The sequence below is a fragment of the Semicossyphus pulcher genome, unplaced genomic scaffold, assembly GCF_022749685.1.
Source record: "Semicossyphus pulcher isolate SPU_LCO1_2020_fin unplaced genomic scaffold, fSemPul1.0.p SCAF_12, whole genome shotgun sequence".
NCBI classification, from domain to species: Eukaryota; Metazoa; Chordata; class Actinopteri; order Labriformes; family Labridae; genus Semicossyphus; species Semicossyphus pulcher.
Genome location: NW_027211626.1, coordinates 16,202,760 through 16,219,980, shown reverse-complemented (window position 1 = coordinate 16,219,980; position 17,221 = coordinate 16,202,760). Strand labels below are relative to the sequence as shown.

The 17,221-nt window shown below is 39.3% G+C and overlaps 2 protein-coding genes across 2 annotated transcripts; both read left to right on the top strand.

Annotated features, from left to right (window-relative positions):
* Positions 1 to 162: 162 nt before the first annotated feature.
* Positions 163 to 2,900, top strand: LOC138588132 (oocyte zinc finger protein XlCOF20-like). Its single transcript, XM_069658024.1, has 2 exons — positions 163 to 443; positions 1,385 to 2,900. Exon 2 carries the CDS (start codon positions 1,437 to 1,439, stop codon positions 2,481 to 2,483), a length of 1,047 nt encoding a protein of 348 aa, XP_069514125.1. The 5' UTR covers positions 163 to 443; positions 1,385 to 1,436; the 3' UTR covers positions 2,484 to 2,900.
* Positions 2,901 to 8,684: 5,784 nt separating this feature from the next.
* aftphb (aftiphilin b) lies at positions 8,685 to 16,559 on the top strand. Its single transcript, XM_069659064.1, has 9 exons — positions 8,685 to 10,161; positions 10,420 to 10,589; positions 11,012 to 11,138; positions 12,056 to 12,112; positions 12,277 to 12,399; positions 12,560 to 12,620; positions 15,860 to 15,958; positions 16,166 to 16,289; positions 16,415 to 16,559. The coding sequence occupies exons 1-9, from the start codon at positions 8,695 to 8,697 to the stop codon at positions 16,557 to 16,559; spliced, it is 2,373 nt and encodes a 790-aa protein (XP_069515165.1). The 5' UTR covers positions 8,685 to 8,694.
* The last annotated feature ends 662 nt before the right edge of the window (positions 16,560 to 17,221 follow it).

Below are 17,221 nucleotides of genomic sequence, written 5' to 3'. Positions count from 1 at the left end.
ATTTATTAGTTATAATGTTGTTAGAACTAGTTTTGAAACATTTAGCAATTTTAGAACATTTAGAAAAAGAGAGCCCTCCACGGCAACAGGGGGCGCTGGTGTAGATTGACCCTGTGCGTTATGACGTAACAGGAAGCATTAAATCAGACCAGTTGTCCAGTGTTAAGTTACGAAGCTGTATTGCTTTTATTTATTACATCTCTTTATTTCTTATTTCTTAAAGTCCATTTAAGGTTAACCGGGGACTAATCCTTTTGGGAAAGCTACTATTCTGACTTCTGGTCAACAAGCGGCTACCAGAGGAAACCTTTAGACTTGCTGAGAAGACGATAGCAGAGAAACGGGAAGAAGCTGCCCGCCCGCCGAAAAAAGAAACGACCAGCTAAGAAAGAAGATCGAGAAGCTTAGCGTTTTAAAATCTGAAGTTATCTTGGTCAGAGCAGGTTTGTGTCATCTTTTGACAATATAAAAATACTATTAAGTGGTCCAGGGGAAGGGTAGATGATGTGTTACGTTAAGCTGCATAAAGACATTAGACGGCGTTAAACATGATCTTTTTACGATGTCATTCATGATATAGATATATTTTGTCCGATAAGGTCAAAAGAGTTTTATTTAGAGAAGCGGGCTGCAAAGTTAAAATGGGCTGCAGTAAGTCAAAACATATAAAGTAACAATAAATGCGCTGCAAATACATAGCCAATGCAAAGTCTGAATCACACAAAGAGAATGCAACCGAAAAACGCAGCATGTCCAGGTATCAGGAGCAGCGGTGGGAAGTGGCTAAGTACAAATACTTAGTTACTGTACTTGAGTAGATGTAGTAGTAGTGTTTTGCCCTGTTATCAAAAGAGGTATCGTGTATTGCTGAAGTTCAAAATTCTGGTGTTGTTACAACTCAGGAGTTAATGTTCATTATTTCCAGTATATAGTTTTATTTTATTTTAAGCTAGAACGTTAAAGTTTAAAAGTCTTTGAATTATTATTATTATTATTGTGAGGTTTAGTTAGGTTTGCACAGAAATGGTCGGTAAAATATCCTTCAGAGGAATACTTTTTACTTTTCTACTTAAGGACATTTCAGAGCCTGTACTTTCTTAGTTTTACTTGAGTAAAAGAGTTGAATCAGTACTTCTACTTTTACCAAAGTCTTTTTTTACACAAGTATCTGTACTTCTACTTAAGTATAGAATGTGTGTACTTTTGCCACCTCTGATCAGGAGTCAGGACATGGGCCCGTACATATTTTATTAAGCAAAATAGTAATAAAACTAGGGATGCATGATCAATCAATTCACTTTAACACATCTTGGTTTGTAAAGGTTATAGGCTGTATTACTGGATTATTTAACAGTTAATAGCATGTGTCTTCTCTGTCATTTAGACAACCAGCTGGTCTCTGAGGATCTGAGCTTCACAAATTACAGTGAAGTGCCATGAAGGTCGAAAAGAGTCCTGTTATGGAGGAAACAGAAATTCAAGAGCACCCACGGGTGAAAGAGGAGCAGGAAGATCAGTCTATTAGTCCAGACATGGAGGTTGATACCTTAAACAATGCTGAAGTCAGACTTCCTAAATCAGAACCAACCAGTGACTGTGATCTGTTTCCATCTTCCACTGCTGCGACTGTAAGTGTAAAGGAAAGCATAGACGACGAATGGAGTGAAGCTGATGGATCATCGTCCCCTGGTCAGAGTCATAGTGTTGAAGTGATTGTAGAACTGGAGCAGCCTCCGAGGGACGAAAAAACCTGCCGTTTTTGTGGCAAAAGTTTTCGGAAGGACTCTTTTCTTATCAGGCATGTGGAGAGGAGTCACAAAGGAAAGAAGGCATTTAAATGCATGAGATGCAACAAAGAATTTCACCAAAGGACAAACCTAGTGACGCATACGAGAGTTCACACAGGTGAAAAACCATACAAGTGTGATCACTGTGAGAAAACATTTGCACAGAACTCGCATCGTATTGTTCACATGAGAGTGCATACTGGAGAGAAACCATATTTTTGTAAGAATTGTGGGAAAAGTTTTTCCATGAGCAAACATTTAAGATTTTGCAAGAGCGCAGCAGAAAAGGCGACCACAGAGGAGAATGTCAAAGAGGAGAAACCCTTTAAATGCTTTGAGTGTGGCAAAGAGTTTAAACAAAAGCACCAGCTTGGTATGCATGCAAGAGTTCACACTGGTGAAAAACCTTTCAGCTGTGATTTCTGTGAGAGAAAATTTGCTCTTAGCTTTAATAGGGATGTTCACATGAGACTGCACACTGGAGAGAAACCATATTTTTGTCAGAAATGTGGTAAATATTTTGCCTACAGCCGTCATCTTAGAGTGTGCAAGTCAAAACAAAACAAAAGACCAAAGACTTTTCGCTGCTTAACATGTGGAAAAACTTTTCACACAGATATAGAACTGAACTTGCACATGGAGGTTCATGAGTCATGGAAAAAACACCTCAGTGAGAAACAACAAGAACCGGAGTGAGAGGAGATGAACTTAAAGCTAGGTGAGAAAATGTCATCAATGTGAATCAAATACCTTTCATATTATTTAAACATTCATCTAGTGTTTAGGAATGGTGTGTTTAAACTAAGATCTGTCACAAAAACAACATGTATGTAAATTTGTTAGAATATAGCTGAATAAAAAATGGTATTTTTAATGTTTTTTATCTAAAGTTAGATGTTTATCTAACATATTTCTACCCAGGAAAAGTGGACTTTTTATCAACTTGTAACAACTTGCTTCAGGTTGATTTCTTTATTCATTTGTGTTTTTTTCCACTTATACAATGATTGGATACATTCAAAATCTTGGCACAGTATGTCAAAGTAAGCAAATCAGTGTGGGGCCATATATCAGAAAGCTCCGTTGTTTGTTCATCACTGAGGCCAGGGAAGTCTTTGTATTCAAATTATACAAAGACACACACCTTTACTCTGTGCACATGCTAAAACTTAAATAAACTTTTTGCTCATTCATTGTCAAAACTTTCACTTTGTTCATAAAAGAATTTCAAAACGGAAATGAATGAAAGGAAATATAGCTAAGACAGCCTTGTCTTTTACAATAGCTGGGCAAGTTTACTTCTTAGTAAGCCTTCATAATACTTGTGATGGACTAATTTCCTGCTTCCCTTACTGACCGTCATTTATTTGTTATAATGTTGTTATAACTACCAAAACATTTAGCAATTTTAGTATTTTTAGAAAAATCTAGCCTTCCATGGCAGCAGGGGGCGCTGGTGTAGATTGACCCTGTGCGTTATGACGTAACAGGAAGCATTAAATCAGACTGTTGTCCAGTGTTAAGTTAAAAAGCTGAATTGCTTTTATTTCTTACAGTTGAAAGTACATTTAACGTAAACTCGTCATTTTGGGAAAGCAGCTATCTTGACTAATGGTCAACGAGCGGCAAACTGAGGAAATCTTTAGACTTGTTGAAAAGACGAAAGCAGAAAATCGGGAAGAAGCTGCCCGCCGAAAGAAGAAACAACCAGCTAAGAAAGAAGATTGAGGAGCTGAGCGTTTTAAGATCTGAAGTTATCTTGGTCGGAGCAGGTTTGTCTCATCTTTAAAATACTTTTAACTTCATCTCCAGGTCTGAGTCTTACCAGTTACTCCGCCCACTGCATACATATATAAACATACTATTAAGCAGTCAAGGGTACGGAAGCCCTTGGCAGACATGCATCCTTATATTTACTCCTTTTTCCCGTGATAACAAGTTATTTCTTGACGTTTTCTCGAGATCTCTGCTTATTTACCGAAAAACCGCTGCATATCCAGGCATCAGGACATAGGCTCCTACATATTGTATGAAGCAAAATGGTGATAAAACAGAAGGGGCCAGTGGTAGCCGAAATACATTAATGATAGAAGCGCAGTGTAAATTTATGTGTAGCATTGAATGATCAATAACGTATTTTGGGTATAAATCTTTGAGCATTGATGTGTTTTATCAAACTACAGTCATATCTGCTAGTTTACTGCTCAGAAAACTCGTAAGTTTGCATTCCCTTTGTAATGTAACGTTGCTAATTAGCGGTATGGTGTTTCTGGGCAACAGATTGGCTAAATGTATTGATTCTGATAAACACATGAGTTTTTATTTATTCCACGAGGATTTATAATGAGCCAGCTAATTTTGTACTTCACAGCTTTATGTATGAAGCTCAAAAATGTTGCAACTTCATGAACACAAATTAAACTAATACATATTAAAAAAATCGTTGATCCACCAGATTGAAATCATCTCACTTGAATACCTCTTACTTGCCCTTGGATGTATAAATATATGTTATATATTACTGGATTATTTAACAGTTAATAGCATGTGTCTTCTCTGTCATTTAGACAACCAGCTGGTCTCTGAGGATCTGAGCTTCACAAATTACAGTGAAGTGCCATGAAGGTCGAAAAGAGTCCTGTTATGGAGGAAACAGAGATTCAAGAGCACCCACAGGTGAAAGAGGAGCAGGAAGATCAGTCTATCAGTCCAGACATGGAGGTTGATACCTTAAACAATGCTGAAGTCAGACTTCCTAAATCAGAACCAACCAGTGACTGTGATCTGTTTCCATCTTCCACTGCTGCGACTGTAAGTGTAAAGGAAAGCATAGACGATGAATGGAGTGAAGCTGATGGATCATCGTCGCCTGGTCAGAGTCATAGTGTTGAAGTCATTGTAGAACTGGAGCAGCCTCCGAGGGACGAAAAAACCTGCCGTTTTTGTGGCAAAAGTTTTCGGAAGGACTCTTTTCTTATCAGGCATGTGGAGAGGAGTCACAAAGGAAAGAAGGCATTTAAATGCATGAGATGCAACAAAGAGTTTGACCAAAGGACGCACCTAGTGACGCATACGAGAATTCACACAGGTGAAAAACCATACAAGTGTGATTTTTGTGAGAGAACGTTTGCACAGAACTCCAGTCGTATTGTTCACATGAGAGTGCATACTGGAGAGAAACCATATTTTTGTAAGAATTGTGGGAAAAGTTTTTCCATGAGCAAACATTTAAGATTTTGCAAAATGCAGAATAATTGCAAGAGCGCAGCAGAAAAAGCGAACACAGAGGAGAATGTCAAAGAGGAGAAACCCTTTAAATGCTTCGAGTGTGACAAAGAGTTTAAACAAAAGTACCAGCTCGTCCTGCATGCAAGAGTTCACACCGGCGAAAAACCTTTCAGCTGTGATTTCTGCGGCAAAACTTTCACCCAGAGCTCTAGTCGTAACGTTCACATGAGGGTTCACACTGGAGAGAAACCATATTTTTGTCAGAAATGTTGCAAAAGCTTTTCCAATAAGCAGCATCTTAAATACTGCACAGGGAAACAAAACAAAAGCAAAAAGAAGACAATTCGTTGTGAAACATGTGGCAAAACCTTTTACACAGATTCAGACCTGCAGGTGCACATGGAGATTCATGAGTCATGGAAACGACACATCAGTGGGAAAATGCAAGGACCCGAGTTAGAAGAGAAAAAACCTTCAGGCATGTGAGACAACAGCAGAGTCTATCTGACACCAAATAGTGGTCTAGTCTAGTCTTTAATGGTGTTTTCCAGCTACAATATCTCACAAAAAATACATATTTCTCAATTTGTTGAAATGTAGCCGTATGAAAAAATGTATAGACCAGTTTAAATGGACAGAATTAGTGAAGCTGCTTCGCCAAGATGTATGCAAACTGTTAATTTAGCCATATGTACTCTTTTAAAAATTGGTGTTACCATGTGACATGTATTCAGATGCTACACAGGTTGTTTGTTGCATCACTGCTGTAAAATAAACTGAGATGATGTCTTCAAAAGTTAAGATGTGAATCTAATGTATTTTTTTCCTTACAGGTCAAGTCACAAGTCTTTTTCAATACCCGCCCATTTTTTTGTTCTTTTTTGTTTTAAATGCTTACGTCAATGTCCTTTAAATCCTTGTATGGTTTACAATGTTTAAAGGTTTTTTCAGGCCATAGGCACACTTAAAAGTTGAATAGATACCTTTTTGTGTTTACATTACACTTTAAGTATATGTTGCTTGATGTACTTTATGCAATTGTAATAAACAATTAGGGGGATCTTCACATGATTTACACAAGTTATTCCAATCTTTTGCTTTTTTTGTCTAAAGCAAACTTTGGCTGGACAAGGAACTTTGGCTTAGTGTTTTACAGGTGTATGTATGATGATTTGTGAGTAAATGAAGCAAAGTTTTCTTTATTGACTGTCGTAGTTCATGAATAGTGGGACACAGATAAAACGATTGTCGCTTAAGGAAATGTTAGGACATCCAGAAACCCTGGATGTGTTTGTTTCAGTTATATTGTGGCAGTTATCTGTAGTCCTATGAATCATTTAAGCTTTCTCTGGAAATGTTGTTGTTTTGGGGCATTAGAGATCTCTGCCACAAACTCCAAACACATAAACTGACCACTTCAAGCCTGACTTCTTTTCATTTCTTATTGCTCATGGATATTGTGTACCTTTTTGTTAACAGAATAAAACATTTGCTGATGAGCTTTTGGGACACTTGTAGACCTCAAGTAGCAAATATGTAACAATGAAAAGAATGGATCCAACACTAGAGTCATACATTTATCAGAGTTTTTAAACTGTAATTATAGTAAAACCATTTTTAAGCAAAAAAACCCCTTCAAATCTTCTTAATCCATGTTTGCATTTGTTCACCAAATTCTTTTAAACATGCTGGTTTCTCTTCACGCTTCTGCTACTCTCTGCATCTCAAACAGGATACATATCAAGCTGGGGAGTAGCCTTTGATATTCTCCTTTCATAGCAAACAGGCAGCCACATATATTAGATATCTATATATCTATCTATCTATCTTGCACAAAAATGACCCATAGACACAGTATGTCAAGATGTGATGTGACATTTCCTAATTTTTTCTAAAAATCTATTTATTAGGATTTTCAAAAACAGGTACAAAAAACAGATAAAAGGTTGGAATCAGTCATCAATGATGTTAAATATCACAATTTACAATAAGAAAACAATATCCCAGTGGGGCATTAATTAATAAATGTATTTATTAAAATAAATTACTAAATAAATAAAATAATGATAATAATAGTAAATTGGAAAAAAAAAAAATATATATACATATATATATATGAAGCCGAGAAAAAAGTGTAGGATCAAATCTTTCCAATAGGGGGTGCCATTGTAACCATGCACTAAACATCAAAGATCGTCTATTTAAAGAAGAGTCGTTGTCTGCTTCACAAAATGGACCCTCCTAACTGCTCTTCGTGATTACTAATTACTGCATTCGGAAAACGATATAGAGTGATACCTCTGGACTTTCTACATGTCCCATTTAATGCTTCGGCAGAATGATGACAGAGGATGAAGAGCAAGGCTGCGGCACTGATAGACAAGAAGTGAAGGGACGGCAAAGTGTTGGTAAATAAAAAGCTGGTACTTTGTATTTGTAGCTAGGTGCTAGGCCTCATTTACAGAGCATGTCGACCTTTTGTTGGTTTGATGGAGAGCTACTGTTAAGCTAGGTGCTGTCTGCACGAGCTAGCCGTTGGTCATGTAAGCTAATCAGGTGCTGTGTGGTAACAAGGTAGCGGGATGCGATTGAGACAGTGGGGTTTCATGTTATTTTAAAGCGAATTTATAATTATTTTAATTTAATTAACTAACTTTACTGCACATAAATCGTAATCTCTGTGTCGAGGGTTCATATTTAACTAAGAACCTCTATTATAAAGCTCTCATTTAGGTGGTAATGTCAAGGTAACACACCTGTCTGTCTTGGAATAAGAGACAGGAGAAAAATGGCATGACGTCAGGGTTTGTTTTGACGATAAACAAAGCCACATAATTACATTATATAAGCTGTTGTGTTAAAAATAACACGGAGAGGTGTTTGTTTAAGGAAGATTGTTCATTTTCCTCTCACTCATATGGTAGAAATGCTTGTGTGTTTATGTTGAAAGTTTAACACAGGCACTAATCCCTGACCCTGAAGTGGCTGCTGTAAGCGCAGGACTCAGTCTGAACTGTTATCTAAGTAGCACAAAGCTGCGGATAAAGTTTCCTGTATCAGTTTACAGACTGGCCACTTATTTTCCACACCGGAATCGGCACCAGAATGGAGGCACAGAGCTGGTTGTGTCCTAGTTAGAATAAAGCATTTGTCTTGTGATTTTCAGAGACACAGAAAGAGGATATGTAAAAGGCTGATTGTGTAATAGATTTATTAAGCTAAGATTTTTTTTTTTAACGCTCCTCTATGCAGAACAACCATGTGTGCAGGTTCCTCTATTTTTAACACAGTCTATTGAATGTCTAAAGTAAAACCAATTGTGCCACACCTATAACCAGGACCTTACTGAAACTAATGCCTACTTATTTCCTCTTATTTGGGGAGCTTACACTTTAATATGTAATAATAATTTAGTTTGTACAGCAGCCATCAGACCAACATTGCACATTGCTTCACAAAAAGAGGAACAGAATCAGCGAAGCAGAATATTTTAATTACAAAACAAAAAAAATCACATGTAGTGTAAATATTAAGCAGTTTAAAAATACTTTTGCAAGTTCCTCCCTTCTTTTCTAAAACTTTCACTCCAAAAAGCTGTATTTCATGATGCTCCTTTTCCTGTTCCTTTCACTCTTCCCTTTCAGGTGTATGAGGCCTTCACGTCAAACTAGGAAAACCCATGGAGCACCACATCATGCCCCTGCACCCCTCTTCCCCTCCTCCGCTGGATGATGATGGAGACGGTGAGGCGGGATCAGAGGAAGACGAGTTTGGAAATTTTGGCGGATTCTCTGTTCATTCTACAAATACACCATCCAGCGCCAGATATTCTTCTCCCAGCATGAAGCCAGCCAGCCACCAACCCAACTGCAGCTTTAATCACCCAGTAGAACAATCCCAACCCACTTCCACTGTGAACTCTGGATACGGCACGCAGATGAACGCTGAAGGGAAGGATACTGACCCACTTGTGCACCTCACAAATGGCTACTCTGAAAAAGACCACAACTCTGCAGCCTCTGCAGTGGGTGCATGCTCTCCCAGGGAAGAAACAGGGTTTGCTGATTTCACCGTGTTTACAGAGCAGGCAGCACATCCCTGGTGCTGTGGCTTTACCCCCTTGGTCGGTGCAGAGCAATGGAGTGGCAGAGTTGAAGGACAAAACTCTTCCAGCAACTTAGGTGAACAAATCTTGGATCCAGAACAGGAGGTTATTACGGAGTCTGAACCTAGATCTTATTCTGCGTCTAAGGCAAAAGAAAACGTTTGCACTATCGAGCACTGTGAGAAAAGAGATGCAGCACTTGTGCAATCATCTCAGGACCAACAGCCTCAGGAAGCTGCTGCAGCAGCTTTGGATTTTCCATCTGAACAGCCTCATTGTGGAGAGGATGAGTTAGGCGAGCCTGGGGACAGATGGGAGGACAGGAGGTACAGTTTTGATTATTTACAAATCACAGGGATGCAGGAGGATGGAGAGTCAGGTGAAGACAGGGAACATCGTGAAAGGAGAATTTCTACTATCACAAAAACATTCAGTTTGTGTGAGTCTGCTTCAGATGCATCCTTTTGTGATGATTTTTCATTCGAGGGTCCCTCCGCGGACTTGGAACCAAATGTTTCCTCTCTTGGTTCTCCAGAGGATCAGACTGACTGGGACCAGACTGATGATGAGGATGATGAATTGGGAAACTTCAGGCATTCGGACTCTTTTGACAACAGCAACACAGCAAATTTCAGAGAGTCTAAGACAGGGAAGGGTTTTCATTACTGCAACCAATCTGCAACTCAGGAAACTTCTGCTACCTCACAATCTGGAACACACACGGAAGACAAATTTGCAGAGTTTAAAGCCTGTGGTTTTATACACCACAGGGACCGAGGACGTGTCCAAACAGCTGATGCAGGGGTGCAGATTCTGGGAAACCTCCCACCCAGCGATAGCTTTGCAGATTTCTGCTCAGCGCCCACACAGGGGGATGGAGAGGAGTCATGGGCGGAGTTCAAGGACCCGAGGACTCAGGAGGAGGGGAAAACTTGGACTCGGTCCATGGAGCAAGTCAGCAGATTGCAGATTGATGGGAGCACGGAGGAGGAGCAGGACAGGGCGGGGCAAGCTGGGGAAACCAGGAGGAACAGCTGTCAGGTGGGAGACATTTTGGCAAAGTACTGTTACTGTTGTTGCTCTTTATGATATTAATGCCTGTAGAGAACATTTAATTCTTACTGGCCAAGAGTTGACAGTTGTTGTCAATTTCCCCCTTATGTTTTTTTTCAGTTATTTAGTTTTTCACACGCAAGACAGACTTTCTACACGCTTTAAAGGCAAAACAATAGTAATAGACAATAGTAAAAGCCAGGAAGAACTTCACAACATTTTTTCTCACAATTTTTTCCTGGCCAGGCGTCACTGTCTGGCCGTGTCCAGCAGCTTCTCTTGGCCAGTTTTCCAGAAGCAGAGGTCCCAGCTGCTGAAGGTGAGGAGGAGGTGCTCGGCCTCGGTGCTCTGCTTCATGCCCGATACCTCCCTGAGAGTGAGGAGGAGTTACCAGTACACTGTCCAAGATCTCAGTGGTAAGGACATGGCGATGATGATGATGATTCTGTTACTAAAAGTTTTATTAGTCAGTTTTAAAATGAGTGAATGAATTAAGCTTTATGTAGCTCATCAAACCTCTTACATTTGATGCTCTAAATTCATGAAATTCTATCCTTTTATTCTAAAAATTGCTGGCACATTGCAGAAGTGAGTCATTTCTATAAGGATCAGCAGCAGAGGGATTTGAATAAATACATAGAGAACTGGGTGGATGGTGGGAGCGGTGTTTGACTCAGTGACTGAATCTAGTAGGAAAATATTGTAAAAACAGTCTTTTCAATGTAAATGCTGCCGTCTTAGCATTTACAGCAGCTCCTCTAACCAAGAGTGCTCTGTGTTTTCTTTTTTGGCTGAATACACATAAAGTCTGCTTTGTGATTTTCTCACTATTTCCCAGGATTCAGAGGGAGATGTGGTGGCCACATCAGGACCTCCACAGTGCAGTAGGGCTCCAGTTTCAGTGGGGAGGTTCCCACTCGAACAGGACTCTGCTCAGGTGCCTCGGTGTGGACACAAGGAACATTGTGAGTTTGACACATAGTGAGTCTAAAGCCAGATTAATTGTTCCCCACTAGCAATGTTCTAAATTAAAATAGGACACATATTTACATGGACCGTGGAATACATTTAGAATTAGTAGGGCCCAGCCCGACTCCCTCAAGTATATTTGGCAAAGTCTATCACGTTTCTTTTTTTAAGTCCAAAAGATCATCATCCAGGATCAATTGACTTACTGGACACTCTGGCATCGCGCTGTCACTCCCATACCTGGAACTGCATCTCCTCACATGCTCGTCACAGAAACACACGCATAGAGAGAGAGAGAGCTAGAGAGAGACGCCCACGTCCCTCCTGTAAATGCATTGATAGAGATGTGACGTCAGTGCAGCTGTGCAGTGTTGGCCTCATTTGTCGGTTTCGATAGTTTAGACACCTCACGTTTACAACGACAGGCCTCCTTCACGCACGGCTTACCTGCTGCTGTGGAAATGAGACTGAGGGTGAAAAACTCAAAACGTGATGAATGATGAATGAACAGAGCATGTAGGGAGAGAGAAACACAAAGTAACTAACAGTTATTCACACAGTTATTTCGTTTTAAAAAGGGAGACGTATTGTTCACTGCGATGTTTTATAATCAAAAGTGGGTCGGGCCTTGGCCCTCCCGGTTCCGTGGTCCACGCGCATATTTACAATGTTACAAGCTAAGAAGTCCTGTCGGTTGTAACATTTAGCTAAATGACTCCCAAAACAGAAAACATGGAAAGCTAAAGTAACAACATCTTTTAAAATGCAATTTTAAAACTGTTATTCTGTTTCACAAAAAAGTCCTCACCTGATGTCTGTAACCCCTCAGATATTTAAAACCTTATTTTGCCTCAGATTGAAGTCTGTTTTATTTGGACACTGTTTTAATTTGTGTGTTTTTGCCTTTTTAAAGGTGTTCATTGGCATGAAGAAGCAGCCAGTGGCTGTGCCTGCTTTTGCATCCAGCCTGGTAAGTCCACTGTAAGAAATGTGAACTAAATTAATATGGGAAGAGAAGCATTGTAATGGTGTTAGATTAGAGGTTGTGCATTTTATTCAGTGGCTTTTACTATTGATTGTCCATGCTCCAAACCGGTTTGAATTTTTCCTCCCATTTTTGCCTTCACTCATCAGGGACTGCTGGAGCCCACCAAAGACTCTGTGACAGCTGTCTGTTCTCCAGGACACACGGCGGTCACAGCACACGCACCTCCAGGGCCCCGGGACACGCCGGACCCCTCAACAGATTCAATGCAGGTGAACAAGTGTTTTTGATTTGACAAATTGCAAATCATCATCATTGTATCATGTACAAGACATCAGACGCTAACTCATGGGAAATGGCAACCACTAGATGTTACTAAAGATATATCTAACTGATCACACCAGTAAGCTTGACTTACTTCTCCCTGTGTAGGAGGCGCTTCCCCCCAGCCAGCTGGACTGGAGCAGCCATGGCCTTAGCAGCTCTCAGGACGGTACGTCCCCTCGCAGAGCCCCTCACTTCTGGGGCCGGAAATAGACTTCAGTATCAGCCTTACCCCAACATGGCTTCTTCTTAGAAGCCAAAACTTTTGAGAGTCCTCTGGACGACTCCTCACTTCCTCCAGGCGATGTTGTGCTTTTTTTCATTTATGCTGTGTTTCCCCTCTATTAACTCAGCAGTTTTGGTTATTCAAGTTTCCTCTCATGATTAACACCGATTGAAGTATTCAAATATCACAATAGTGTCATTACGATTTGTCCAAAGAAGAAAACTTAATGAGATATGACATCCAACAGACTCTCGTGATTAACACAGATTGAAGTGTTCAGATATCACAATAGTGTCATTACGATCTGTCCAAAGAAGAACACTTAATGAGATATGACATCCAACAGACCCAAACTGGGAGGCAAAGTAAGACTGATGTGCAGCCAAACAAAAGAAAATTTCCCATCAGTCACAGTAAAAATAACAGGGGAAACACTGTACTGACTCCTCTTTCTCCCTTCTTCACCTGTTCTGTTCTCTCATCTTTACCTGCTGTTCTTCTTACATTAAAGTTATGTCAGTATCTACTAGTTCCTCTTGTTATGGGGACACGTTGTGTTCATGTTAAAGTGGTTAAGGCCACTTAAAACCATTGTGCAGGCTACTGAAAACAAAGTGTTCATACGGTTACTGTGCTTCTTGATGATTATGAAGTTTTGGTTTAAAAAACAAAAAAATCAGAGGTTGCCAAAACACTTAACACTCAACTAAATATGTGTCCACTCATGAAGCATGGTCATTACATGTCTACATTGATATTATAGATATGCTTATCCAAAGGACAATCTTGATTTATTTGTAGTTGGTATTAGTGAAGTTGAACTCCCAATGCTTGCAGTGTTAATACTGTGGGCTACCTTTCGCCAAGTGCATGACTGTATTACGCAGCTAGATTTAGCCTCGACAGCATCGTCCAATTACCTGTTGTTACATTTACCCTTTGTTCATATTTGTACGAAATCCTCAAAGATAACCGTCATTCTTTGCTCAGGAACAAAACGTCTTTGATTTAATAAGAATCACATTTGATGCAGTAGTGTTTTTTTTTTTTAATTTAACATAAAATGTATAAGTATAAAGAGTTTCTCTACTGAAGAAAAACTTTGTAGCATAAACATAACTCATAAATATAACAGAAAAAAAGACATTGATAAATGTAATTGTTTTGAAACATAGTCTGCAGGTTTGCCTGACTGTCAGTTCCGTATTTGTTGATTGATAATTGATTTTTCGCTCTGGTTTGTGGCATGCAGGCTGACACATTGTTTGTCACTGGATGGAAGCATTAGCATTCATTTATTAGAAGACATGAAGATGAGTTGAGTCTTAAAGTAAAGACGATAATAATGTTAAGATTCAACAGAAGCACCCTCTCACTTTCTCATCCCGTCTTTTGCAAGATCCTTTGTGTTCAGTTTTTAATGAACAGCCCAATCAAGTCACATTTTCAATGATGATGATGATACAATATCATGAAGATAAATACCATAAATTGACAACGGAACAAGCCCCTTGATTAATTGGTGATCAGTCAGGGTGTACCGCCTCTCGCCTAATGACAGCTGGGATAGGCTCCAGCCCCCCTTCGACCCTGAACAGCATAAGCGGTATAGATAATGGATGGATGGGTGGATGGACAACGGAACAGTGTTGCTATAACGAAGTCTGCACAGCAGAGGGCAGAGTATTATCTGTATCCACTGTAGCAAAAAGAATAACACAGTTACAATATTTACTGAACTTTACGGAAGAAATCAAAAGTATCTCACTTCATTCTAAATTGTGCAACCAGCCACTAATACATTACATTTAAGTTCATAGTCTATTAAATGTATTTCTTAATGTCATTTAAGACATATTCTTTCATATGTTCTAATGACATCTGTCACTTTGAGTTTTTGATTCATTCTGTGATAAGGTTAAGATAATTGGGGGTTAGTGTCATATCTTTGTTTGACATGATTTCAAAGATTGAAACAGAAAATGTGAGCGGAACAGAAAGCAGCAGACGTGCAGACCTGCTGTCACTTATTTATGCTGCTTTTCTTTTTTACCCCCTGTGCACTGAAGCATGCACTGTGCGAGCATGCTCAATATGATAGAGTGTTTCTTTCAAGAAAAAAGAATCAACTTGTACAGTATTTCATCACCAATCAAAAGTGTTTGTACAATAATTCTGTAACTGCAGTTACAGTGTTTCATAATGAGTTGTGCCTTTATGCCAGAAATTATTTTCTAAAAGGTACTTTTTTTAAAATGGACCTTTATTTTGTTGACAAAATACAGATTTTTTTTTTTTATTTCTTCAGATTAATTGCTCAAATCCAGACTTAATGCACTGCAATAAGGACTTGTTGGAAAACCTTGTAAATACTGAAATAAATCAGTCGATCCTTCTGCTTGGTTTCGCCTCTTCTCCTTCAGATTCTCTCTCTTGTCGGAAGCTGTATCACTTCTCTCTGTGGATGCAAAGTTAGAATATTCAAATGACTACACGGCCTGCTGCAATTTTCTTTCCTTTTATATCCTTTTTTTTGTTTTACAATACAAAGGATATAAAACTGTTCAGATAAATGATGCAGTGATCCAACTTTTGCAGTTCTGGTACCAATAGCTTGGCTTATGACGGATACGGAGTATTCATCTGAAACACTGCAGTGTTTAATTGAAATGCCTCACTGTGTGAGAGGGACTGGGATATTTTGTATTAGCTGAATAGATTGGCTTAGGGTCGCCCCCATTGTCACCAAATATAAACAGTACATACATCAGTCATCACTATGCAGGCACCCCTTGTTTCTATCTCCTTAACACTGCTAAATCCATCCTTTGCAGGTGATTTGATTGAGACACCAGACCTTTATTATGATGGGTAAAGTGTTCATGTTACAAAATAATTTAATATAAAAGAACTCAGATATCTAGGTGATGGCTAGGTGGATAATTCATGGTTAAGGGGCCTTTTAATCCAAATATAAACAAAAGTTGGACTGCAGCTTGCATCGTTTTGGTGAGCTCTGTTTGCTGTGTGTTTCACTCTATCAATCTCCACACTGTCTCTGTAAAAGGAGAAAACATCACGTGTTGGATTAGGTGTTCATTCTCCTTTTATGAATAAGAAATCAAGCCTCCTCGTCCCTCCTCAGCCCACAACAATCCCACTGTCTCCTCTTGTTAGCGCAGGCTGCTCTGCTCTCAACCTGGATTATTTTGGTCCTGAGGAGGGGAGCAGATCCTTCAACAGCAGCCGCAGCAGCAGCCGTAGCAACAGTCCTCCTCCAGGTCAGCACGTGAATCTGCACAAATGTAGATTTGTTCTCATTTATAAGCATCATGTTTAAGAAAACAGTCACAGAGCAGCCACTATGTTAAATATAGTGTGGCTAAATTTAGCTCATGCAGTGGGAGTGTAAGTTATCTTCTCTCTCATTGTTTGTACCTTTAATGACATGCGATATGTGTGCTTGTTATACACACTCATACATAAAGGAGTTGACCGTGAGCTGTATGAGTTGACCATCAGCAAACTGGAAACCAGCACTAACAGTAGCCACATGGAGGACACTTTGAATCGCCTGATGTCTACTGCAGAGCAAACCACCACCTCAGTCAGGTCAGCTCAGCTGTTAAATATTTGTAATATGCTAATTTCCTCTTAGTATTTTAATAATCCAACATCTCCTTGTATGTTTATGTATCTTAAGATTAATATTGTTTGTGTGTGCGCTTTTTTATCAGGAAACCTCAGCAGGCTGAAGAGCTGAGTGCAGAGGCCGGCAGGGTGATCTCTGGATTGCCTAACCTGTCTTTCATGCAGGCAAAGGTCCTCATGTTTCCAGCCGTCCTCCTCCCCAAAGAATGCTGTTCCCCAATATTACAGTGATGTGTGATTTTTGCACACTCTTGTACTGAATGCTTACTGGTATATGACAACGGATTCAAACATTCTGTATGTGTGGAAACAAGAGGCATTGTGGACTCTAAAAGATTGATCTTCCTGCTTCAGTCAAAGTACTCCACCTGCTGGCTATTTTCAGTCCTCAGCCTTAAAAATTAGGCTGCTTGTTGCCAATATAGAGGCAGAATACTCACCTATGTATGTATCAGTTCATGCATTAAGTCCAGTGTACAGTAATCTGTAAACAGGTCTGCAGTTTAATCTTGTTTGTATTAGTACTGTAGAAGTATAACTCTGGTTGAGGTCAAGTTTGACACTTAATTTTAGTTGAAACTGATGCACACACTCTAGAGGCTCTTACAGCAAACTTACCAAATAAATATTTGATTACTTATGTATTGTTTTTATAAAATATGTCACATTATTTATATTATGCTTTAATAATATAGGTGATGAAAAAAGGTGACTTTCTTGATGATTTTGATATGTGGCCTTTGTTAAGATGCATAACACATGAAAGGATATTTTCCTTCTATCGAGATTTTTAAAGGTTCTTCCTTTTTATCATATGGTTGACGACAGTCTACCAGTAAAAGCTGTTTTTCAGTTTTAACTAGCAGCAACCAATGTGAGGTTTATCTACATGC

Coding starts and splice junctions, on each gene's coding strand:
- LOC138588132 (XM_069658024.1), top strand. CDS start 1,437: ATGAAGGTCGAAAAGAGTCCTGTTATGGAGGAAACAGAAATTCAAGAG.
- aftphb (XM_069659064.1), top strand. CDS start 8,695: ATGGAGCACCACATCATGCCCCTGCACCCCTCTTCCCCTCCTCCGCTG. Junction 10,590..11,011: donor CACTGTCCAAGATCTCAGTG/GTAAGGACATGG, acceptor ACTATTTCCCAG/GATTCAGAGGGAGATGTGGT. Junction 11,139..12,055: donor GTGTGGACACAAGGAACATT/GTGAGTTTGACA, acceptor GCCTTTTTAAAG/GTGTTCATTGGCATGAAGAA.